At 42.1% G+C, this 26,192-nt stretch overlaps 1 protein-coding gene and 2 long non-coding RNA genes across 6 annotated transcripts; 2 read left to right on the top strand and 1 right to left on the bottom strand.

Moving 5' to 3' along the window:
• The first annotated feature begins 234 nt into the window (after positions 1 to 234).
• Positions 235 to 8,921, top strand: trim13 (tripartite motif containing 13). Of its 4 annotated transcripts, XM_084689659.1 has the most exons (7): positions 386 to 989; positions 1,074 to 1,907; positions 2,088 to 2,259; positions 6,562 to 6,741; positions 7,273 to 7,374; positions 7,821 to 7,950; positions 8,158 to 8,921. In XM_084689659.1, the coding sequence occupies exons 1-7, from the start codon at positions 948 to 950 to the stop codon at positions 8,207 to 8,209; spliced, it is 1,512 nt and encodes a 503-aa protein (XP_084545785.1). In that variant the 5' UTR covers positions 386 to 947; the 3' UTR covers positions 8,210 to 8,921. The 4 variants fall into 4 exon arrangements, with proteins under 4 accessions (XP_084545783.1, XP_084545785.1, XP_084545782.1 ...); XM_084689657.1 differs by lacking the exon at positions 386 to 989 and adding an exon at positions 235 to 366 and having other exon boundaries at positions 1,074 to 2,259; positions 8,158 to 8,916; XM_084689656.1 differs by having other exon boundaries at positions 391 to 989; positions 1,074 to 2,259; positions 8,158 to 8,916.
• Positions 5,876 to 21,608, bottom strand: LOC146233662 (uncharacterized). The gene is made up of 2 exons (XR_014741757.1): positions 21,547 to 21,608; positions 5,876 to 7,008 (listed from the first exon to the last, which is right to left on the bottom strand). It is a non-coding gene; the product is annotated as an uncharacterized LOC146233662 (long non-coding RNA).
• Positions 19,203 to 25,137, top strand: LOC146233661 (uncharacterized). The gene is made up of 3 exons (XR_014741758.1): positions 19,203 to 19,315; positions 24,395 to 24,469; positions 24,744 to 25,137. It is a non-coding gene; the product is annotated as an uncharacterized LOC146233661 (long non-coding RNA).
• Positions 25,138 to 26,192: the final 1,055 nt, after the last annotated feature.

Genomic DNA, 26,192 nt, shown 5'->3' with positions numbered 1-26,192 from the left:
CGGGTGACTGTACTGGTTGACAGTCGTTCACGCTGTAATGTTTTGCATAGCAACAGCCCCCCTCCCCCTCCAACTTCCAGGGATCATGTGCATTTATCTTGCTCTCGGTCAAAACGCACAGTATTTTGTAAAGTGTCAAAAATGTTAAAACAAAACGTGTCACCACTAATACATTCAGCGTATTCAATATCGACGCGCGTCAGCTATCGCATATGCGCTCTTTATCGCAATCGTAAAAAATAAAGTTTCAAAATTTTGCACCAACGCGGGATTGAAGGGGTTAATTTTTGTCCCCCGGACAGAGCAAAGTCTGCACAGCAACAAGCCAGCGCCATGATTGCGTTGCACTCTGCGTCTTAGCATCTGGTGAGTGGATTTTTGGGTCCCATTGCATGTTACTTTACGCCTTCTAGAGCTGTCACATCCCTGCTCATTACCGTTCCAATGGGACGTCTGCTCGCGCGGATTATATTTGGCCGCAGTCCATTATAGCCTCGGTTAGATTGGTGATTTGACAGTCCGTAGGTGTTTTGCCTCATAACATTTGCAATACAGGCTATGCGCCCGGATATTTAGAACAAACCGAAGAAGGCTAGTCGACATAAAATATGAACAGGACATTCAGAACTGAATCTTCCTGCGAAACGTATCTTTTTAAACTATGCTTGGCAAGTTTGATAAGCCATTTACGTACGTTATCGTGCTCTGTTAACAATTTAGGCATGTATCTAAACCATATTTCCAGAGCACAACAAAAAGTAGGTCGTCAACCAAAGGAAAACAGAAGACAGGGACAAGGGTAGTTTTCAGTTTTGCGCGCATAGCAACAGTGTTAACGGTGTTACGCAGGCTTATTGATGCTGATTAGGCTATTTGGCTAAACCTCAAAACAATTAACCGAATAGAGCTGCTATGCACAAATGTGTCGCTATTAAAGCTATAATTCAATGTCGCTAATTGCATTTTTACCTTCTAGATTATTTGAGCGGGTAGGTATGAATGATGATGTCTAATGAATGCATAGATCCTTCCTTCTCGGTAGATTTCTCTCTGAAGTCTGTCATCTGTTTCAGAACACAATGGAGCTTTTAGAAGAGGACCTCACCTGCCCAATCTGCTGCTGTCTATTTGAGGATCCTCGAGTTTTACCATGTTCTCACAGTTTCTGTAAGAAGTGTTTAGAGGGGATTCTGGACGGGAACCGATCTACCCAATGGAGACCTCCGTTCAAATGCCCAACTTGCCGTAAGGAGACCCAGCACAACGGGATCAACAGCATCCAGACTAACTACACTTTACGCGGAATTGTTGAGAAATACAACAAAATCCGGATTCTGCCAAGGATGTCAATTTGCAAGCAACATTGTGGCCAGCCGCTCAATATATTTTGTTCAACAGACTTAAAACTCATTTGTGGATTTTGTGCAACGACAGGGGACCACAAAGGGCACAAGTTCTGTGCCCTGGAGGATGCGTACGAGCAAGAGAAGAGAGCGTTCGATGAGCTTTTGCAGGGAGTAGAAACCTGGCGCAGCGCGGATACACTATCCTGCCTGGAGACACTGGAAGCCAGTAAGAAAAAAGCGCTTCAGTTGGTCTCCAGGGACGCAGATAAAGTAAAGGACTATTTCGAGAAACTAATCAGCGCTCTGGACCACAAAAAGAGCGAGATTCTCTCCGATTTTGAGACTCTAAAACTGGTTGTGATGCAAGCATATGATCCGGAGATAAACAAACTGAGCGCGGCACTGGATGAGCAGAGGCGCGCACTCAACATCGCCGAGTCGTTCAGGAATGTGACGGACCCACTGTGCTTCCTCCAGCAGATGCAGGAGTTCAGGGAGAAGTTGCGAGTTGTCCGGGAAACACCACTGCCCTCCCGGACTGACATGGACGTCGGTCCCCTGGTACGAAACTTTGATGTCAAAAAATGGGACTCGGTGAAGTTTAAAGACGTGGACAAGCTCTCAGTACCCCATGAGAACGGTTCCTATCGCTGCAAGACCGCACGTGTGAGGGGCAGAAGTTGGGGGGAACTCGCACTCTATATCTGTCTTCTCATTCTGACACCCCTAATTTTTTTTCAGGCGGACAACCTCGCTGTCTCACCCCTCTTCTCTTTCCTCAAATATGCATACTCTGAGGCCACGCCCCTTGTCTTAATCCCGCTGGCGCAAAATCTTCTGGTTTATCTGATGGATGCCTGTCAGAACTGTTACCTGTACCTGATACATACCACTGCCGATATATTGGCCTACTGTAAGTTGCTTTAGTATCATGACGATTTTGTATTTTCATGCCTTTTGCTATAGCCTTTAACTGAAGCATCCTCATGCTGATTCCATATAGGATACGTCTACATTTAGCAGCTTATGAGCTTTAGGGTATTATTTAGGTATAAATATAAGGATTCCAAGTAACGTTTTGCAATAATCAGGGTTAATCGGATGATAGGTGTTAATGACAGGTCTAAAATCAAAACAGCCCACGTTCTGCAATTGTATGTTAAGTGGAATAGCTTGTTTGCTAAATGTCTGTTTTCTCCCTCCTTTTAAAAGCCATATCATCACACTACACCTCGTTTGAGCAACCGCCAAATGATTCATAAATGACCAAATCAGAGGCATGCAGGTTGCCTGCACGCACACATCCCAAGCTTGATTGCATTGAAACATTGATTGCAACCTCCTTTCGTCTTATTTAATTCTCCCTTTTTTCGTTTTCAATTTGATTTTGGAACGTGAAATATGATGCCTTGTCACCCTCGAGCCTCGTCGTCTACCTTGCCTAATAAAACCTCCGTTGTGTCTTTATGTCATGTCACCCTGTTTTTGTTTGTTTGCTTGTTGCGCTGAGGGGATTAAGGTTCACGAGTTTTACACACTCCTGTGAATGACATATCCATTGATTGCTGTAGTCTGTGCTCACGTGAGGTGAAGTGAAACACGAGAATCATTAAATGACATGCTATGTTGCTCAGGCACTGTCAGGCACGCGCAGTTTCTCATGTGATGCTCAATTATTATCCCCAATGCATCCAGATCCGTCATCCCAGAGCATAGACTCGACCTCGTTGCATAACTAGACCGTCAAACGATTTCAGTCGTCAAGGCCTTTAAGATTTAGTTTGGCTCATTTTGACATATTTATTTAATTGGCAATATACAACTTGCTTATTGATATTGCCTGTTTTTGTTAATGGCCTAAAAATTGGAAGATAAGTGCCACAGCTCATCTTAAAGCCCAGGAAGAGATGACTCACCTGTTCTAGAACGTGTGACCTTGCACGTCCATGGTTCTTAGTTTAGCATACATTTGAAATGTTCTTTGTAAACAGACATTTATATAAAAAGATGGAATAGGAAACAGTGATCACAGGCATGAGTGCACCACATACGTTTTTAACGAAAATGGCATGGCGCGTAGCTTCATAGGCCTAAATTGTGTATACCCTGCATGTGAATTATGAGTTGTGCACACGTCATCTATGTTCTGCAGGGTTTTTTTTTCTATAGAAACAAAATCTTAACGGAAATCCCTGGATCAGACTGCAATGGGAGCCTATGATGTCAGCACTGACCACAATTCAGGACCCACGTCACTGCACGTATATATATAGCCGACTGTTGCCGGGCAAACATGGGATAAAAATAAAAAGTAGCTTTTTCCACATTAATATTTAACTTTCTAACAATACGACCATAATGTTTTATATTTAAATATAAATTAATTAATTTGTCATTAAGTTTGTTACATAGGCCTTTTAGGATTACGGAATGCATGTCGATGGAATGTGCTGGCTACTGTTGTTAAATCCTTATCTTTAGCCTATATCTTTCAGCGTTTTCAAATTCACCCATACACACATCCGTTCAAATGTGTAGGCTATTTAACTACACACCACTAGAATATTGGGCAACAACTTCAGCAAAGGTACATTCGATGTGTCTCACGGCCTATCTTATTGACTATTGCTTGCCCAACGAGTAGGCTACTTCATTTAATAAAAAAGATGCTGCAAAGATGCTACGCAGCAATCAACATAATACAAATATATATATATATATATATATATATATATATATATATATTAAATAGCAATTTTCTGTAGGCTACTTGTGCAATAGGCTATTTAACAGGGTTGTGAAAGGGTAGAGGATCTTTATTGTCATGTTTTTTTGTATAGTGAGCCCCTAACAGATATAGATCATGGCGCACACACACATTTTCGACAAAGTCCCATGAAAATGTAGGTATATAGGGTCCTAGTTCAGTTGTGAAACGTAACGATGTAAAAAGTCGACTTCTTGTTTGTGCTTGTAGGCCTACAATAGATGCTTGTTGTGTTTTGAGTTGACTGCTTGACGTGTTATGGTCAAAAGATGACTAGTAGATAAGCCGGGGTACCTTCTCCGGTTCACATTTAACTACAGATTAAAACATAAAAAATAAATAGCACAAAACAAAGGCTATAGCTTAGTAGTCTACAAAAAAATATATACATTCATTTGACATAATTACAGGGGAATTTAGTACCCCACAAGTCACCTTACATTGACATTTCAAAATTAAAATGCACATCTCATGCTCAAGAGAACATTACAAAACGTAGACAAAACGTTAAGTGTTTTTTTGTTTTGGCCTATAGATTTACATACAAAAAAAGTAACCTATATTATCATCTGTATTTCCCCACCATTTTGGAAGCAAATTCTCATATTCATACAGGCTATACTTTTACCATATCAAATGTCCTTAAAATTCATCTAACGAAAAAAAGGGAAACAAAAGAATAATAAATAGGCCTATAGGCTAACATTTAACACAGTTTTTTTGCGTAACTTCTCGGACTTTATATTAGGGTTTGTATACCTTCGAATGCACAGGGGGAAGATACAGAAAACCCACACTTGCATTATCACATAAGCAAAATGACATTCAAACACGTTGGGAAAAATGCATTCATCGTTCAAAAAACTGAGCTATCGAAGTGGAAAAAAGTCACAATAAGAGGACCGCTTAATTGAAGCAAAATTGTGCATCTTTCCCCTTGCTCACTGCATCTAGATAGGGCTTGTGGATAGCCTCTATTTAAAATTTGACAGACTATAATACAAATTAAACCGATAGGCAATGTATTTTTCTGTGTAGATAGGCCTACAAGGGCAATTTCAGTGTAAAAGACGGAAAAGTGAACAGTTCGTTCCGGCCTTCCAAAGTAAGATTTTGAGGTGTCCGGCGTCAAAGGCTGCGTTATCACAGTCCCTCTTTGAGGTATACACTTGTTCATCATATGTTAACTGTATTGTAGCATTTAATTGATGAACTCGCCTACTTAATCCTATATTTCTGTTGACTGCATGACAGAGGCCATATGCACATGGGAAAGGGCAAATGGGTTAATAGAACACAATAATCTTGATTGAAAAAGCCTGATTCTCTCGTATGTCCATAATAAGGACATGTTTCATTCAATAACATTCCCATGGCGACTAGGACCCTCACACATTCCACCCCAACAAGCCACCTTTGTGACCCAGCTGTAGAGAAAGGCGATGGCAAACCTCTAATGTCTGATATGCGTTTCAAAAGTTAGACGTGAAAATGGTCACAGGGCCTTGTCCACAATAAGTGAATCTAAAACCAGCATAACCCATGTTTATGTAGTCTATAATAGTAGGTGTATGCTTAAAATAGGCCTTTATATCCAAGCCAACCCAGAGCAATAAAACGCATAAAAACGTCGCCATCGTTAAGCCATAGGCTAACCAAAAGAGAAAGGCCAAAATGTGAATTTGAAATTAGTCTCATTCACTTATCAGTGATCCTACAAATATTTTGCGCAAATAGTAAACATACACATCCGAGACATATAGAAGCTTTGAGATAGTCTTTATTGCAAAAGCACACAGACGATATGTAAGCACATTAGGGCGATCAACTAGGTCCGTTAAAAAATGTACGCTGCACGCTTTAGACTAAAAGGCGTATTGGTCACTTTCAAAAACTCACACGACGCATCAAATTAACTTTTTTCCGTTTCAATTAGCCTTATTGTGAATGTTGGTCAGCTAAAGCGAGACCATTAACCACGTGCAAACAAAAATGCGGACCCTTTTAATTATTTAAGTCAACATTTCAACAACAAAAAAAGTACACTGTAAAAAATAATTTCATCAAATAAAAGTACAGCATGATGACGAAAAGGTCAAAACTGCTCATCACATTGGTGTAGACCTACACCTTCATAGCATCATTAAAACAGCGGTCTTCATGTTTATGGCGGGATTAAGCTGCACTGAGAGTGAGTCCGGGATGCAGAAGCGGTCAACTTTGCTTCAGCAGCACGATCAATACTGGAGGCTTCAGCTGTAATCTTAACTCCAATATTTACGTGCTGCTACAGCAAGGCAGCCAGTCGCCCAAGCAGGTGGATCCCACAAACACTTCTAAGCAGACGGGACTGCGTCTCCGCATGCTGGCCTGATACAAAATATTGGCCTTTGCACAGTCCACTCTCCCAAGACTAATACTGGTTCTTTCCATTTCCTGCTTTCTCAGGTGTCTTGTCTTCCTCTCCCGGAGTTGCTGCCGCAGCACAGTATGGCCTGCATCTCTGTGTAACCCACAAACCATTCAGTGCTGCTACAGCACCACCAGAACCAGAACCAACCCTCTCTCTCCCTCTCGTCCCTTGTCCTCACACCCCCAGTGTGTGTGTGCGCAAGAAGGAGAGGGAGTGTGAGGGAGCATGAATGCAACACACTTCTTTCTCACACATACACTCCCCTCTTTTCAGACTACACATGCACCCAACACAGGTGTTCACTCTTCAGTTCTCACGCATTCAGTCACCATCTCTCTCCTCACTCCTTTCAATCCTCTCACTCCTACACTCTGCCGTAGTCTCTCTCTCTCTCACACACACACTCACACACACACAGTCAGAGGCAGCTGGGTTTGGAGCACCTCTCCCCATGTCTGAGAGACTCCTGGGCTCAAAATGATCTGAAACACAGAATAGAAGGGCAATGTAAATGAACAGTAACATCCGAAAATAAAATCAACATTGAGTGTGTTAAACATTTCTGACATTTGTCATTAAGGGCTAGTTGAGCACAAAGGTTGTGTGTGTGTGTGTGTGTGTATATGGGTGGGTTAAACTATTGAATAAAAACCAGCATAAATTATTACATTCCTAAATTGTCATATTTAAGGTAATACAATCGATGTAAAAATATAAAATGTTAATGATAATAATTTATTTTACAGGGGAAACCACATTGGGCAGATTCTTAGCATTTTTACTGGATATTGTCGTCAATACCATTGCCCCCATTCACCCTGACGATGGACTGAAAAGGCCAGTGAGAGGTAAGACCATTACAGTCAGGAGAGGACCTGAACACACACTTTGGTTTAACTGGATCCTCATCATCTTCATGGTTAAACACTTCAACATAATTAGTGATATCTCACTGAGAAGATAACTCGGTAGGATGATTTCATACAGTACAAAAAAAAGGAACTCACTTGCCTTAATTGTATTCCTCTTACTCACACACACACACACACTTTCGCTCTCTCCTACACACACACACACACACACACTTACATACATCCATGGCAGCATTCAATACCAATTTAATAAATACAAATAAACAGAAATTTTACTTACGGACTTGTCAATCTGAGGGCAATTTGTGCTCAATGTTCAAGTTTTAAATGGCAATAAACCATAGGGATAGTGTGAAATGTGTCCCATTCAGGATCTGAGCAACTTGGGTTACACAGATAAATGTCTCCCCCATTGTCTGCAGATATGTGTTCACATGGCAGTGTGGCTCTAAGTGTTCTTAACCAGGATAGAATGGGATGGACACAAACACACAATCCTTATTTTCAGCAAAACTATAAAGTGCTGTGGTCACTTCCAAGTGGGGAATCGAGGTAAGTTGCTAAGGAGCATTGAGACAAGTAACAAGAACAATTATAAAGAATTATAATTTTAAATGTAATAAATAGTCCAAGGCACAGATAAGTGTGCCCACTTTTTTTACAACTACCAAATTTTAGATACAATTTGGCAAGGCTCGAAAAAGAAAAATTCCTGTGCTAACCCATCGACTTTATATGAAATGTTTTATTCCCTGTCAGCAAATCGTCTTTTTCTGCACCAGATGCAATGATCACAACTATCAAACCATGAGAACAGGTCAAATGCTCCCTGACCACTAAATGTGACAAACAGACAACCACAAATGACTTCTGGTGATCAAACGATGGGGCTAAAATATGTCCTGAGCCTTACTGGAGAGGATTTACAGAAGGGTGTAAAGTAAAAGGTCAACACATCAACTGATAGTTACACTTTTCGCTTATTTGTTTAGAACCGATTTAACACACGTATAAATCACAATTTAAAAAGTGCTTCGAAAACATTCTTAGTGAGCAATAAAACAAAATTGTGTATTTCATTTTTGACGTAATACTTATACTACCATACCTCATTCTCTCCCTCACACACATTTGTCACTCATCAAGTTTGTGAGTTGGCATTTGCTGATTACTTTAAATTCAATTTCAACATTCAATCAAGTGTATTGTCCACAATCAAAACTCAACACGTTGGTCTGCAGGTAAGAAGCTCCAACTATGTACATCATGTCATTCTACACTGCAAGTGACTCCTTAATCCACAAACCTTTCTGAACACCAGCTTCATCAGAGTTTATCATATAGTTTTACACTTTGCAATGGAGTAATATATTTGTTTGGAAAGGTAAAAATTAATTGAATCTTAATAAATGAAAACAATCTTTACTCTTTCATGTTCTAAACCCTTTACTTGAGAATTTTGACTTACACACACACACACACACACTTTTCACACACTCCAACTCACCAGATCACACACAATTAAACCTGCTGCAGTAAACTTTCAACTCAGCATGGTGATATCTCTCCCACACACCCACACACACATTTTGAAACCCTCCACAAACACTGAAGTACACCAAGTTTGATTAAGTAGTGACATCACAGCATTCTCAAACCATGTGAGTGTGTGTGTGTGAGAGATATACATATAAAAAAGGAGTGAAAGCTTGACTGGACATACGCTTTCTCATACCACTGATTGATTCCATAAGAACATAACACATAACACAGTTCAAGACTTGGCCTACATGTTCTCAGTGTTTAAGTACATTATAATTAATCATTAAAGGGGCAATCCACACAGTATGAAATCACTTCTCCATACTTGAGTGACATGCTTTGAAAATCCTACTGTGAACTTGTATTATCGCCAGTCCTGTATACAATAACAAAAAAAGTGGATTATGGGGAAATGATCAAACCTACAATTAGAAAGCCACATGATACCAGGAACAGCATTTCAACTTCTTGTTTCAAAGTGTTTTAGATACAGCTGGGAAACAAGTGTGACACTACAGGAAAATGTGGAATATTCCACGACAGTTAACAAGTAAATGTTAAACAATGCATAAATGTTCTCATGCATTTTGAGTGAATTAACCCTTTATTCCAAATGCTGAGGCATTTTAAGTGGGCTATTAATTTCCTAATATTGGCCGACAATTTTTTTCCTCCTATGCACAATCTAAGTTGAGAGGTTTTCATCAGTTTCAGTTGCTTCAGCGATGACATAACAAGGTCAGCTCACATACCCTTCATACAGGAAGTAAACAACTTGGTTGAGACAGGGAGTGACACACACAGGGGGAGACTGACACACACACACACACACACACACACACACACACACACACACACACACACACACACACACACACGGACTAAGGGAAAGCATAGAGATGGACAGAGCAGACAGCAAGTGATGCAATTGAGATTTAAGCTAAAATAAATTTTCTAGTATAATAAAGTGATGTTTTGAGAGTTCAAATTGCACAATTGTTTACTACATGAAATAAGCAAAGTCTGTCTGGGGACTGAGACACAGCAAGTACCCACTCTGAGAAGAAAGGGGTCTGGGCAGAAAAAGCTAGCAAGTGAGGCTCGAATTAAAAACCATACTTTGCTGAATAATTTCTAGATGAGAAGTCATATCTATGAGGAATCCACTAGGATTTATGATTCCACACAGTTGGTTCTGACTCTCAAGTGTCCCGACTAAAACAAAAGATCAAAATTTCTCTCCTAAGCACACTGGTGGATTAACTAACTGCCAGCATTTAGGCACTATCACCTAAAATGAGTGATCAGAGAATTCACACATCCACCCTAACATTTAAAATACAGAACATAGACTTTCTGACAGTGGCCTAGCACATATACATGCACCCACCACAAATACACATTGAATGCAACATTATATGCTATAGAAGGCAATAAGTGGTACAGTAGGATTCATTAACCTCATATAATTGTCAATGGATGTAGTCTACATGCACCTCCCTTTTGACCAATGACAGGTGCAACAAACAAGATTCACATCAAATATAATTCCTCTTTGATGAATGAATTTCTTCAAATCAGACTAAAGGGAAATGTTTTTCAGTTCACATCTTGCTTTCTTTAGTGAAAGTCCTCACAGGTGTTCCCTGTGTAAATAGGATGCCAAGGTACAAACTGAGCTACATGCAAAATAAGAGACACATGCAAAACTGAGAGGGAGGAAGAAAGAAAAAAAAAAAAAAAAAAAGAGAGGAAAACACACGAGTATGGAGTCACACCATCTCCATAGAAGTGTGTGATCATTAAGTTACATGCGTGGCTCCCAGTTATCAACAGAAGCCAGCAGCAAATCAGGAAATGAATGAGCTACACAGCACAAAATGTCAGTCCCCAGCCAAAGTTTAAAATGTGGATTTTTCATGTGGGTTTTAGCCAATATGAGAAATCCTGATCAGACCGAGCAGGGTTGCCCCTCCTTATGAGGGAGAACCCATGATAGCTTTTATAACAGCTTGCCTTTGATGCCGTCGACTGAAGCTTCAGATCCCTGAATGAGGAGCCCTGGAAAATCACCAAGAGAACCTGTAAAAACCTGCTCGCATCACTTGTGAATTTGAATACTACGAAGTTTGTGCTGGGTGTTGGTGTGGAGAGAGGGAGGGGGGGGGGGGGCAAACAGCCTGGCTACCACACGTGTATGCACGTACAAGAGAAGAGCCATAACTGAGCCAGGAAATGGGGGTGGGAGCGGGCCTAAGAACACAGAATGATGAGTCACAGAATGTCATACAAACATTCTAGAACTGCACAAATACTGTAGTGCTACCATGGTTAGAAAACACACTTCTTTCCCATTCTTTCAATCTAGACTTCATATAATGTTAAGGTCAAATTACCTCAATACACATTATTCGGACATGACACACACAATTTGCTACTTCCTGCACACTTCCCAGAGTCAAGTTCACCGTCAACTTTTAGAAAGTGTGAAAAGGGCAGATTGAAACAAGCTAAATAACTGTGCAAAGCCACATTATTGTTTCACATACTATGAATGAAAACCAGGCCATTTCCTATCCTCAGTTTACTATAACCATGAGCTTTTTGGACCAACTAGAAACACAGTACAATCATAACCTTTCAAATATTTCACCGTCTTTAGACAAGTTTGATCAGTTTTGATTTGCCGAGTTTGACTGTCTGGCCTGATCAACACACCCTCTCATTCAAAAAGACATCACATACCCTTACACACAGCTGAAACAACCATAACCTATCCAAAAAAAAAATATATATATATATACTATCAAAATCCTAACCACAGACATCTCCACTCACAACAGTACACACTATTATTGCGTTATTCATTTAGAATACTTAAAATCAATTCATGCAAATGTGTGTAGACATTAATAACACCAGAAGTAAACATCAAATAGCAACTCAAACACATGCCATCAAGTGGAATGATCTGGCAGTTATGAAACTCCAACACGGAAAGTTGTTCTACATGAGGAATAATCGCGAGTAAACACCACTAACTACAGTTAAGCAGCTGATCACTGTCCCTGAACACATACACACACAACATCAGGCCAACCTAGAACTTCACACAGAACAAAAAGGACAAAAGCTTATTCCTCTGAACCAGAATGTAAAACAGTGGCCTATTGGGATCAACAATAAAGGCTTTTAACACATAGGATAGCAAGATTTGAGATCATATGTTAAATACAATACATCACATTGCCTCCCCAGTGTGGTTTTGAGAGGGATTTTCCCCCCCTCGCAAGGTTTAACCAAGATCACAGGGACAAAATGTCATCCATACTACATCTTCCTTACGAGTTTCAGAAACAGTTTCAAAAATCATTATCAGTTTCATCTGGTCTGATCATCATAGTTTTGCTACTTTCAGCATATTTACATGATCGTTTATAGATAGACTTTTATGTGTGCTGTATATGACCAGGATGCTGAATACTTCAAAAATTATAAGAAATGCCATGTTGTAGGGTTTTTCCCCATATTCATAAATCTAATCAAGTTACTGCAGGTGAAAAATACAGAAAAATGAATGAGAATCAAATGGCTATTTGAAACTGAGATATCTATGAATATGCTTAAAGACAGATATGCAACACCAGTATATCTTAACACATGACCCTACCCGCCCATATCCTAAAGTGACAAAAGGCCTCATCACCTACCTCCTAAAAGGTTTCTACATCATTCCAAGTTCTCTGAATGCAAGATGTCTGAGCGGAGAGCATGCTAGGGCTACCATGTTGTCAGTGTACCCCATTTTGACATCACTTGACTCAAGAAACTTACACCTCACTTAAAATACCTAACTATTTTGTATAATTTGACCTCTGCCACCTGCCCATTTTCCTCTTGTAAGGTAAATGAAAATGGAAGTAAAATAAATCTGAAAAGTCTTAATTGTGACAAATACAAACAGAAAGTGATGAGAAGTTATCTATTGTAGGCTATATGAACAGATGGGGGCATTGGAAGTGTATACCTATGAACGACATGTGTCTATGGGCCACTGATGTCGGCCTAGTTCAAGTTCAAAATCATTCTGAGGCTGGATAAAAAAAATTACCATAAACATCTCCGATTACATTACCAGGAAATGGTCGCTAGCTGGTCTTATTTTGCATAGAGACTTGGTTTTACACACGTTTGTGCATGTTGAATAAAAATATCCTTCCCGGTGCCACGATTTCTGTTGGAAGTACAGGTCAAAAAGTCTGGCTTGTAAGGCTATAGCCTACATCACTCTGCCAAGAACCCACATCCTCACTGGGGCCGATCATATCGAATGAAAAAGTAGCTTTATGAACTGCTGGACTTCGTAAATCTATTACATTAGCCTACGCTACAACCTGACATTGAGCGCATTACGAATACTTATGAGAACCGAAACAGCGACGACATATCGATTGTCACATTCTTAGTCTCGTACACCACACAGACAAAAAAAACGCAACGCAGGCTATACAATGACAATATCTTTTCACAGTGAGTAAGGGTTACAAAAGTTGAAAGGCAGTATATTGCAATTCCTACTCTGAGCGCCACAATGTTACCAGCCCTATGCGAATAACCAAGCTTACTGTACTGATACTATCCTACCGCTGTGCCTAAGACGAATCTTGCACAGCTGACAAGAATAGACTTGAAGTAAAACAAATATTGCAACCTTTGAACAAACATACGTCGCGGAATGGTCTGGTTGGGTCAATTTGCTAATTTGTAAAAAAAAAAATCATACTGACAGAGAGGTAGGTTAACACACTTACCGTGTGAGGTGAAAAGTTCTACAATTTACTAATGCCCACAACATAAAAAACACTACCATTGTACGTAGGCTATAACAGCTGATTTAATGTTAAGCCTACTTCATTCTCTGCGAGAGAAAAAAAAAACATTAAATATAATATCAAATGCAAAAAAAAACGCCCAGCTGCATATGCACTGTATATTTTAAAAAGCGTCCTCAGAACGGTGATAGCCTTTATATTCACAATAGGTATGACAAGAGGATTTGCTCTGTGCTTGTTGACAGCGCGTGAGCCGAGCCGACCGTGTCTTCAGTGCATCCCGCTTTTGCACCTCGCGCTCAAACTGAGCCTTTCAAAAAGGACCAAAAAGGCAAAAAATCTAAGTTTCAACGCCTGTAATCTATTTCACAATGCTTCTAATATTTTTTCACAATTTTTGAGTATTTTTTGAGAAGTCCACATTTTAGTCGTTGATGTTTTTTTGTGAATATTTCATTTCACCACCGAAGCCGAGTCCGAGACACCCTTTTCTTCTTGCTAGCACTGCCTGCTACAGCATTAGCAGACTATGCCGTCTCCTCTTGTTGCAGATCGGCTGTCAGGTTTGACCTTTTTAATTTATTCTCACCGCTGTCCATCGGTATTGTTTCGTACCGTCCTCTCTGTATAATTTTAGATAATCTTACGAAATTAATTGCGCGTCTTGAAACATCCCGGCGCTTCACTTCGCTATTCACAGCAAGAGCCTCCTTCCCGCAGCTGCTGAAGCAATCGCTGCCTACTCGAAAATGGCGCCGAAAGATACACTCTTCATTCAAATTCGTTTGAGCAAACCCCTTTCTCCATTGGGCATATCGAGAGTGAGCTCTATGTAGCGGATTGGAGGAGAAAAATGCACTCTCGAATGATCTTGCAGCCCACGCAGCGTTCAACAGAGAGAGAAGAGAATATTAACACTTTATCTCCCGAAAAGAAAATATAGAGCCCGTTAGAAAACGTAACTATATTATTATTGTGAAAACATTTAACACATGCTGCATAGACTAAACACTCATGTAATATGCCAACGTGAACACTATTCAAAAAAATGAGTATGTAGCCTATGTATTTTACACGCATGACTGAGATTTTCAAAAATGAAAGAAAAAAAGATTGAACGTCACGAGTAGTCAAAGAGAGAACGGTACATTTACAAAATCCAGAAGACTGTCAACACTATCAGATGTGAAGCCTTTTTGTGTTCGCGAGGGACTGGATGTTTATCTCCAAACTTGTTTTTGTCAGTCGATTTTTAACGATTAAACGGTGGAGTTAACATACGCAACGGACTGCAACATACGATTTCATATAAATTAATTGTTTGTAAAAAGCTTCTGTCATAGACTAGGCTACATCACATCCAGCTTAGACCAGAAGGTCTACGGAAATAGCCACCTTACTGGCGACCAGATCATATTGCCGGGTACTATCGACAGGGAAAACATAGTGCTGCTAGGCAAGAAATGACAGAACACGGTCTAAACCCCCAACAAGCCAGTGCTTTTATTTGTTTAACAGTGAAAATGTCAGCATGTTATAAGTGCAAAAGCGTAGGTTTATTTGCCCCGCTGAAGTGAGACGAGCAATAGGCAATAGAAATACAAGTCGTAGCTCTCTCCGTCGAGTCCACCTATTAGTGCTGATACAGAAGCACCATGGGGTTGGGCTTGAGAAAGGCGCTGCGCTAGGTCACTACTCTCCACAGTCCCGCCTTTCAGTTGTAGGCTACAGGACTACCAAAACCTGATCTCCGCTACTATTGGTAGCCTCGGATGGGAGCATGCACAGAGCACAAATTGAACATACAGTGAAAACAGAAGTGATTCTTGAGTTAGTGTCCCACCTCGAAATTGTATATACTGTACACCCCCCTCCACACACACACACACACACACACACACACACACACACACACACACACACACACGCACACACACACCACACAAACACACACACTCTCATACACAGAAACATCATATGATCTACAACAGTGTTTTATAATACTCTCCATGGTGCAAACACTGCAACCTGTTTTGAAATTTAACTTTTATAAGGGCATGTAAAGAACCAGAACAGTCAGAACACACACCTGAACACTCACCACCTAACTGCCCGTCTGATCATCAAACGGGCAGAATCCGACTCCGCCAAAACACACCCATCCCTCTGGTGCTGGTAACAGCACCCCCCCCCCCCCCCAGTCCCCCTTCTCCACCTTCTGTCTCTAGGGTCTGCCAGGGTCTCTCTGGGGGGACTTTGCTGTCGACACAGCAACCAAAGACGTCCAGACTGTTCCTCCCCAGACTCTGAGGTAGAAATGCAGAGCCTCTCCTCCACTCTTTCACAGTGTACGGGCTTCAACCTACCTTCACACCTCCTTTAGGATAAATCGCAACCCTGTTTCAAGTGCAGTCCCGGCCTCATGAATGACAAGTACACAATCTGGTAGTAGGATCTAACACAGTATTGATATTCGACCCTATAAGGGATATAATATCCTAATATCCTATTTAAATTGGACCCTATCCAATGTACCTGGTATTAAATAATTTCAAATAGCTACATGCATAGCCCACACCATCCACCTGGCACTTAAAACAGACTCAAGAAAAGTAAATGAAAGAATTTAAAGTATTTTTTTACCCTTGGACAGCTAAGCATATACTGTTCTGTATGTACATGGCACCACTGTTAACGAGCAGCTTTCTTTCCACAGTAACTTCCCTGTTAGCACCTCTGGCTAAATAAACACAGACACACACGTTTCATCCAACCCATACACCACAATAGTGTACAGTACACACCTGTTATATTACTCAAAGTAACATGCACCTGAGAATTTCGGATCTGCTACAGCCTACGTTAAACACACAGGGTTTACAGGGACACAGTGACAGAACCATTGTTCAAGTAAGGCCTGTTTTCCGACCTTGTCTGGACGTAGGAGGCCCTTTCAACGGTGAGCGGTGTTTGTAGTTTAGGCAGAAGGACAGCAGAAAGAGTCACAGAACAGAAGTCACCAGGACAGGGGATTCTAGAACTCCTCGTCTATAGGGGCATGTCGAGGCATGTTCAGAAACTGTACGTACAGACCGTATTATCTAAACCACGGACTCGCACTTCACTCTTACTGTTGACATGGGCATCTAGGTGTAGCAGGAACTGTGCTGCTAGGAGCCACGTCTACAGACCCTCATTCATGGCACTTTAGCAGTTTTTAATACTGCATTTGATAATCATTAGAGAGCAGACTAGCTGCACGCTACCAAGGCAGAGCCTAAGAGAGGACGTGCATTGTATAGGCCCCACTGGTACACTGTGGACAATGGGTCCGGGAGGAAAAAAAACATGCTTGTTTACAGATAAACTGGTTTGGACAGGAAGCCAGCAAGGAGGAGCTCTGTGTGTTGTTAAACAGGCGTGTGGAGAGGCAAGGATGATCCAGAAAAACACCACCAATCACTACCATAAAGGAACATTGTGATGTACTGTGCACACACACACATACACTGTAGTCATAAAGGAACACACATACCATACACATAGACACAAACGCAGACACGTAAATGCACAAACATGGGCAGACGCACTGAGGAAGAGAAAAGAGAGAATTAGAAAGCGAGAGGGTTGGTGGGGGGGTTAACCACAGTTGAGAAAGGTCACAAGCAACTAGTTGGACCAGAAAAGGCTGTTCACTTAGGTCTACTTTAAGACGCAAATCGCACACAATAAAAACAGGGCCTTGTGGGTCTCCATTACAACACGATGCACAGTAGCAGTGCGGTGTGGCGCTGGGCCCGGCCCGGCCCGGGAACACTATGCAGCCCCCTCTGCATTGTGTCACTGTCACATGAGTCCACACTGCCTTGCATTAAGGAGGGGATCCTTATGACTCAAGAAAACACAAGTCACATGTCACTACACAAATGAACCATGCAACTCACACTGCTCCTTTTTCCACACACTGTTTTATTTCTTGTCTCTCTCTCTCTCCCCCTCTCTCTCTTTTCACAGGCACAAATGAAATCACATTATAATGCATCTCTTCATTATGATGGGGGAAGGGGAGGGAAGGGGCTCTCCTGTCTTTCTGGTCCTCTTACGAAGGGGGGGGGGGTGACACAAGAGGCACAGTGTCACTTAGCACAGTGCAGTGTTCGGCCACAGCAGGACAACAGTAGTAGCACAGTTGCCACGCTGGGGCAGATTTAGCCTGATGTAATTTGATTTCATGTTAGGTGACTTGCGTGCATGGCTGGCTGCTACACTCAGCTGCTTCTCATTCAAGAAGGACTTTTAGAGTTTCTTTCCATCTCTCTGCCTCCCTACGCTCCCTATCCTTTCCTTCTCCTTTCCTTCTCTCTCTTTCTCTCTCTCCCCCCTCTCTCTTTCTCTCTCTTTCGCTCTCTCTCTCCCCCCCCCTCTCTCTCTCTCTCTGTCTCTCTCTCATGTGACTTGGTGGATGGTCCCTCACACCCCATCCAGACACGGGACGACATCACCCCACATGGCAGCGAGATGGAGGTTAGCACCAGGGGAGTCCTGGGCTCACAGATGGAGGTTAGCACCAGGGGAGTCCTAGGCTCACGCTTCCCTGTCTCGTGTTGACACGGACACACACTCGTCAGAGGCACAACCCCCACGTTGGCCAGCTCACAGTGCATACATAAAGCATGAACGCTTGATCCCAAACAGTGGAGACCTGAGGGTTCAGGTCGACCTGCTTTAGCTCCGAGGCACAGAGAGTGGTTTCCATGAGAAAGCTTGGGTCATCCAATCAGTCCACGCTAATCTAAAGAGCGAATAGAGGGAGTATATTGATCCGGAATCAATATATCTGGTATCTGGAATGGTACGTGGACCATCACACTGTACTCTGGCCTTTTGGATGACAACACCCAATAACTACATACACATAAGCTTGCTGGAGAATTCTATACCTTCCTTAGCATTTTGTCTTTCCTCCACAATGTCCACTGATAGTATGTATGATTTAGATGTCACTGTTCACACATTCATATCTATGTAGGCTACATATACAGTATGTATTAATAAATATAATACAAATGTAGCTTTTCACTTCTGCTCTAGTCTGCTTTGTATTGTACAATATTTCACTCTCTTAACTGCTCACTATCCCCTCCCCCTTCCTCTTTGTGGCTAGCTGTAAACAAAACTGTAAAGTTAATCAAAGTTGATTGATTTGATTTCCCATGGCTTGTCAGCGGTCCCGGCAACAAAGTCCAACCATGTGAGGAGATTTACCATCACATCCAAAGCTGCACATCAATACCTTAAAACAACCAACACATCGTAACGACAGAAGAGGATTCAGACTGAAAGCAGTCAAAACGTGAGGATCGTTTCTCTAAAAAATAAATAAATAAAAAACAGAGGAAAGGAGAAGTGAAGGAGTAATGACTGTCTTTGCAACAGAACAGAGTTCCAGCCTGTCGTAATGAGCGGTGTGGCAGTGAACCCGAGCAATACCATGATCTCCTGCTCTGATCTCTTCAGAGAGACGGACTTGTGACAGATACAATGTGAGTCACTGTCTTTGTCATTGTGTGTTGGCGAGCTACTATACTAAAACCTGCAGATAGCCATTTGCATACCAGTCATTCAGGCTTGATGTAACAGTTTTCATCGGGACTGTGGAAGATTGTTGAGATTCGTTTAAGGCTTATATTTGGGGGCAAATACGTTTGAAAGCTGGTGTAACCACACATTTGCTATCCAGACTGAGTGGAAAACATACTCTGTCCATATTGGACTTGTTTGCATCTTCACACATGATATGGCCTCTTCACGTCATGGTCTTGAAGCAGCACAATGAGAGGCTGTGAGTCCTATGGAGAGAGATGTGACCAGACACTCCCACAGTCTTTCTATTGATGTCTCTTCCACGCCCCTCCCCCCTCCCTCCAAAAGACATCTGTAGCAGCTGCCCTCTTGTGCTCCTGTCAGCAGGGTAGTGTGTGTGCGTGTGTGTGTGAATGTGTCTGTGTGTGTGTGTCTAAGAAGGTGGTGGTGGGGGGGGGGGGGGTCGCAGGGTTACAGGGGGGCGTGTTAGGACACCTCCCCTTTTGGAGGGGGCCAGCCCGCACACTTGTGCGACATCACATTCATCAATGGCTAATAGTCACTAGCAGGTCACCCTGAAAACACAACACCAACCTTTGACCCCTGCTTAGCGCACAGGCTCCGCGCTGGTCACACCGGGCCCTGGATTACACACACGCACACAACACAAAGAAGTTCTTCTATCGCTGGCCTATAACTGTGTGTGTGTGTGTGTGTGTGTCCATATTTGTAAAACTATGTTCTGCACGTATTTCAGTAGCTTCTGATAACAGTGTACGAGTCTACAATGAGTATGGTAACAAATGCAGGTTAAAAAACAGGTGGCAATAGACCCCAAGAGACCTCTTTTCATTGCTGAACACCATCACATGCTTGGCCGGCGTAGATCCTAGTAAATATTTGCATGTGTGAGTGCGTATTTTCTGAAATAGACAAACATTATAGCATACACCAACGTTATTATCTGGGTAATTCCAGGAGCATCAATTTCATTACACAGAGCAGAACACAGGCAGAAGCCGCTGTTTCATCCTTCCTGTCAAATACACAATGATCTACGATTGTGTTTCAAAAATCATAATGAGAACTTAACAATGTTGGTGCAAACAATGAACATCTTAACGTTAATCCCAATTTAACAGCCTGTTTTAGGAAACCTGTTCAGCAATAACTCAACACTTTTCTCTTTAAATGTTCAGACATTAAACCATCAAACTATTTCATTTTCCAACAAGTAGACCATAGTCCGGCACTCTAAACTCTACAGAAGCCTACAACTCTGCAGTCAGAACTCCAAACAGAGAGACTGCGGAAGTCCCTCCCTCGCCTCTATTGCACCTCGATGATGTAACCACTTTCCAAATATAGCGTGTTGCCGATGGTTAAGCGGCTTTACCTCTGGCGGGCGCCGCTGTCAGTTAGGCGACGTCACCAGGACCGTGTTATTATTGTAAACAGCCCGCCTGCTTGCCACTGACGCTCTCCGACGAGCAGACTACCCATCCTTTGTTCATACAGTGAAAAGACCAACGCGACAAAGCGATGGGATAAAATACATTTGTATGTGCAAAATATGCATATATTAAACCGTTGAACAACAAAACATGCACGACATTATGTTTTTTTCCCAGTTTTTAAACGAGTGTCCCATTGTTTTAAAGTGCAGCGTGTTAAGTCTATAGAGCAAGACAATTATTCCACAAAACCGCCGGCTTCTCGTGCATGAAAACAGTCGCAACTCATTTGAATTGATTATGTCTGTTCAATGACAAACATTAGAGTAAATTCAGAATTCATCTAAAACTATGTAATTTCCCCATAATAAAAAGTACAATGGAACTGCAAAGAGATCGCACTGAGACGAACCATAAAGGGCAAACAAAACAGTCACCACGGATAATGGACATTATAAACGGAACAATTAAGATATTTGTCAACTTAGGTTTAAAGTCAATATGAAACTCGACGTTCCCTCATTGTCATGAATTCGAGTGCAGTGACATTCAAGGTGTTACTTCGTGGGTCATTCTGACACATAAACAACCTAAACTAACGTCAACTCGCTGTTTATCATCGACGATGAAGTAGCCTACATGAACAGATTTGCTTAGTTGAATAGGCTGAACAAACAACGTAGGGATGAAAATACTAAAAGTTGAGAGTATGTCTACGAATGGTTAATGACACTTACTATTGAGACAAGTGCTCAAGTGCATCTCGACGGTCCACCAGATGGACTACATTAAATTCTACCTCACAACTCGGTATTTCCATAGTTGAGAACAAGGATCCGTGTCTCGGTCTAAATGCAGTTCCAGCGGGTTTCAAGGAAGTTCTTCTTTTGTTCCAGTATTTATAGGTTGCGTCAATGTTGCGAAAAGGGGTAGGCGGAGCGGTGGCAAAAGAGAGCGAGCGAGAGAAGAAAACAAAACATACATTGGAGCGCGCAACATTGCCCCTATAGTGTACTCTGTATGTTACCAATAACGCCTAAAAACCTCCGCGCCCAAATCCCTTACAGAATCGTCTGATCAGATCAGGTCACGTGTGTTGGGCGACCAGCATCCCTCCAAACTCACACACTGAGTATAGCTCCGTTCTCCGCTGCGCGCCCCGAGCGCACGGGAGCCTATAGGCTAGTTGGAGATGAGGCTGTCCGCCTATGGAAACTGGTGTTGCCTGGCGGATATGTGTTCATCAAAATAACAAATCTCCAGCACGTCTTCCAGCTTCATAATAATGTAACTTACTTGCTGATTAAACAAGTCTACAGGTTACTGCAGTCTGTTTACGCACTGACTCAACAGATCGGAGATCACGTCGAGACTTGAATATACTATATAAAAACCTCAAAAAGTCCATATTCAACATTTGGTGTATGGCATCTTCTTTGTGAGAGATTTCAAAACGCTCACAATGTGATGTGAAATATAGGCTACTATAGTCATGGGAACCAAAAGGAGAGGTGAGCAATTCGTTTCCTATGGTTGCATGCTGTTGTGTTTGATTGCTCGTGACAAGTTGGTCACCAGGCAGGTATCTCCACCTACACTGACGGCCAGCATAGACGCCAAGGGAGTTACTATCGCGTTACATAGGATTTCACTGTCCCAGTTTCCATATGAAACATTAGGCTACAAGGGCCAAATTGTACATGACATTTCTTATTTTTAAAATAGCACTGAATAGGCAGCTGTCTTTAGACAAACTGCGACTCTACAGAAGACCACTAAGGCAGGTCTAAAAACTATAAGGAAGGCCCTGGGAAAAAAACGATGATTCATAAGTTTACAATATAGGGACTCACAACCTAAATCTAAATATAGGTCTATAGCTGTGCCGTTAGACATCATATGACGTGTTTTGAAAAAAATTGACCAAACAGTTCCTTTAGCCTACACATGCCTGGTCTTTACAATAAACAGGTGTTGCCACGCAAGCCGTCGAATTTACAAGCACCGATATGTTTTTGACTGCAGAGATCACATCGTACCCTAAAACCTATTAGTCCTGTGTCTGATGTCAGAGGGCCGGGGCCAAGCTGGTGTCCTCGAGTGCCTCCATCTTTAGCGCTGATGCAACATGGCTACAACACTTCTCCGCGAGCCTCCCCATGAACCAATTTGATTCTTGCAATTGGCCAATGACAAGGTGATGCTCACCAAAGTGCGTTGAACACCATCTGTAGACCATGTCTGGACAGAAAACAGGCCAAAGGTGATGTGAGTGGTATTAGGGTAGGAACCCTTTTTACCTGCACCTGTCCACTGGGCAAGTTTCATTCACGTTTCTCCTGGACCCTGGGCATGTTATTCCTGTTACAGTATGGCCTGGATAGAGAGTTGAGGCCTAGCCTATATCATTTAAGACAAGTATTTTGTTTAATTTAAATTAATTTACCCTGGCTAACGCTTTAAAGTTACACTGTGTGTAGTAGGCTTATCACAACAGTCCACAATCCATCAAAGATTTCAGTTAGGCTGCATTAAACAACTTTTTTTAAACCAATATTATCACGACCCACAATAACGCCTAGGTTTTTGTTTTTAAAGTGACCAGGCTTTTAGGAAGTTGATTTGAATCGAGGTCTATTTATGGCAGAGAAAAACATTGCTCTTGCACATAGCCAAACTGTTTGCACAGCTGAGGTGAGCTGTCGGCATTTTCCAGCAATTACCAGTACTCCCCACCACGAAAATCAAATGAAACCGCTTGAACTTGCAGAGACAGATGTAGCTTAGCCTATGACTTTAAAAATAGATACTGTTAAATATAGTTACCCGTCTTGCATTTACCAATTCATATTTGTGGAGAATATCCGCATTATCCTTTGTTGTATTTCAATAGGCAATTTCTTATAGCCTAGCTATATTATTATGAAATGATGTGTGCAATTCAATTGTGAGGGTAGTATTGAGTCTGTATTCTGGAGCAGGTGCCTGATATCATGCCTAAAACCATGGCCAAATGGTTCCAGCCGTCTGATATGAAGTCTGATGTTATAACATTTTCAGAAAGATCCTTATTTGCCGTTATAAAAGTAGAACCCCCATTCTTGAGGTTGGGCTAAGCATCAAAATAAGAATGTCTGGGAAGCCTATGGCCATCTTGAATTAGATTTCCAAGCATTTAATAAACGATTTCTCTCCTGTAGCCTAAACGATGTGGACTTAATTTGCTTCATTGTCAAATAATCTTTTAAGGCTGGACCTATACAGTTGCATGTGAACTGAGTTCTTGCAATTTACAAGATCATAATATAAAACAATTGTTTTCCTTACGAAATGTGAAGTCCTGTCTTTTCTTTTCTCGTCAACAATTTTCCGTCAAAATAAAAATGCATCATAAAAAATGTTAGCCGCACATTTGATGACCAACAAAAATTCCCTGATCTCCCGTATATTTGAAACCAATTAAATTTGTTCTGTTTGTTATGTTATATTGTTGTGCGCTTTGAAAACACATTATTGAGCTTCCAATAATGTTTTCAAACAGTGTGATAAGTGTTTTTTTCTCTTTTTTTATCCTTTGGGTGTCAGAAGTCGCTGCCTTCATTTAGTTGTCTTTCCAAGAGTGCATCGGGACCCACACTCACTAACAACTAACAAAGACAGGTGCAGTCATCATTATAATCTATATAAACACATCCCACCTGCTTATTATTTCTCATTGTAACGAATAAACATTAGTCTATCATGTCAAGCACAGACGGCATGCCCTGACATGTCCCTTTAACCTTATTGGTATGCTGTCGCCGAAGCGCATGCTACGCTTCTACACTTTTATATTCAGTTATTGTCTTACCTTATTTAGAGACTTAACAATTTACATCCAGTTGCGGCTTCTGCTTCATTAAAATGTGAAAGTATTTGTACATTTGTTATCCAGCTAAATATGGCATCTGTGTTGAGAAGTCACCGTGTCCTTTCAAGTCAACACGCTCCACAGCAGCAGACTGTTTAACGAGCTTGCTGCATCTTTCGAGTGTGTACGTGAGTGGCCTGTTTGTGACTGTGAGTATAATTTAACCAGTTTCATCTGTCAATTAACTTCAAGTTAATTACTTGCTACATGAATACTTGCACCCTATCGGCTCCCACGACAAAAAATAAAGTGATAAAGCTTCTTGTCATTAGATGTAGAATTTGAGACAATGATGGCATTGATTGGCAAGTGCCCATAGATTTAATGCAGATTTGCATACTCAAATACCACCAGAAAACAACTACAGCTTGCTGTGAACTTCAAAATGGTTTGATTAAAAGTAGTCAAGTGTGTATATCTGTGGGTCTGTCTGTCTGTCTGTCTGTCTTCGTCTGTGTGAACTGTGATCCCAGTGTGAAATGGACGTATCAGCATATTTGCATGGTGTGTGGGTGGATGCACAGTCAGAATGCAAACAGGCACGAGGTAATCAGGCCGATCTGGCGCTCCTCTGCTGCTCCGAAAGGTCATAAAAGATGACAGACAGACAGACAGACAGACAGGCAGGCAGGCAGGCAGGCAGGCAGGCAGGCAGGCAGGCAGGCAGGCAGGCAGGCAGGCAGGCAGGCAGGCAGGCAGAAACAGGCAGACGGACAGACAGACGGGCAGACAGACAGACAGACAGACAGACAGACAGACAGACAGACAGGCAGGCGGGCGGGCAGGCGGGCGGGCGGGCAGACAGGCAGGCAGGCAGGCAGGCAGGCAGGCAGGCAGGCAGGCAGGCAGGCAGGCAGGCAGGCAGGCAGGCAGGCAGGCAGGCAGGCAGGCAGGCAGAAGTAGACGCAGACAGGCAGACAGTCAAGCATACAGACAGACAGGCAGAGGGACAAACATAACGACAGATAGAAAAAGTCAGGACAAACAGACAGTCAGAGGGACAGACAGACAGGTACAGTATTGTGAGGTTGTTCTGTAGTGTTGTGTGAGCTGCATGCACACGTGTATTGTATGACTTTGTGTGACTTTGTTTGACTTTGTGTGACTTTGTGTGGTGTGCACATCTCTTTGTTCCCAATGTATAGGCTTCACAACATGGTGAGATAAAGGTCCAAAATAGGCCTTCAATGCATGCCACAATGTGTGAGATTCACTGTTTGTGTAAATGTGGGTGTGTGAGTGTGTGTGTGAATGTGTGTGTGAGCGTGTCTGTGTCTGTGTCGGAGGTCATGCCGTTAAGAGTCTGGTTCAATGTGTGCTCCAAACACTGAGCTGTTGTCTTCAAATGACAACACACAGACTTCTGCGCGACAGACTCCTTCCCTCCCTCCCTCCCTCCCTCCCTCCCTCCCTCCCTCCCTCCCTCCCTCCCTCCCTCCCTCCCTCCCTCCCTCCCTCCCTCCCTCCCTCCCT

Source organism: Hypomesus nipponensis, chromosome 23, assembly GCF_054491055.1.
Source record: "Hypomesus nipponensis isolate SF chromosome 23, ASM5449105v1, whole genome shotgun sequence".
Lineage (NCBI taxonomy): Eukaryota > Metazoa > Chordata > Actinopteri > Osmeriformes > Osmeridae > Hypomesus > Hypomesus nipponensis.
The sequence above is the reverse complement of the archived record's forward strand: the minus strand, read 5'-3'. Positions and strand labels throughout refer to the sequence as shown.

What these genes read in the sequence shown, in the direction of transcription:
- trim13 (XM_084689656.1), top strand. Translation starts at nt 948, where the DNA reads ATGTCGCTAATTGCATTTTTACCTTCTAGATTATTTGAGCGG. An exon ending in TGCCGATATATTGGCCTACT is followed by an intron (nt 2,260 to 6,561) that starts GTAAGTTGCTTT and finishes CTGCTTTCTCAG; the next exon opens with GTGTCTTGTCTTCCTCTCCC. An exon ending in ACTGAAAAGGCCAGTGAGAG is followed by an intron (nt 7,375 to 7,820) that starts GTAAGACCATTA and finishes CATTGTCTGCAG; the next exon opens with ATATGTGTTCACATGGCAGT.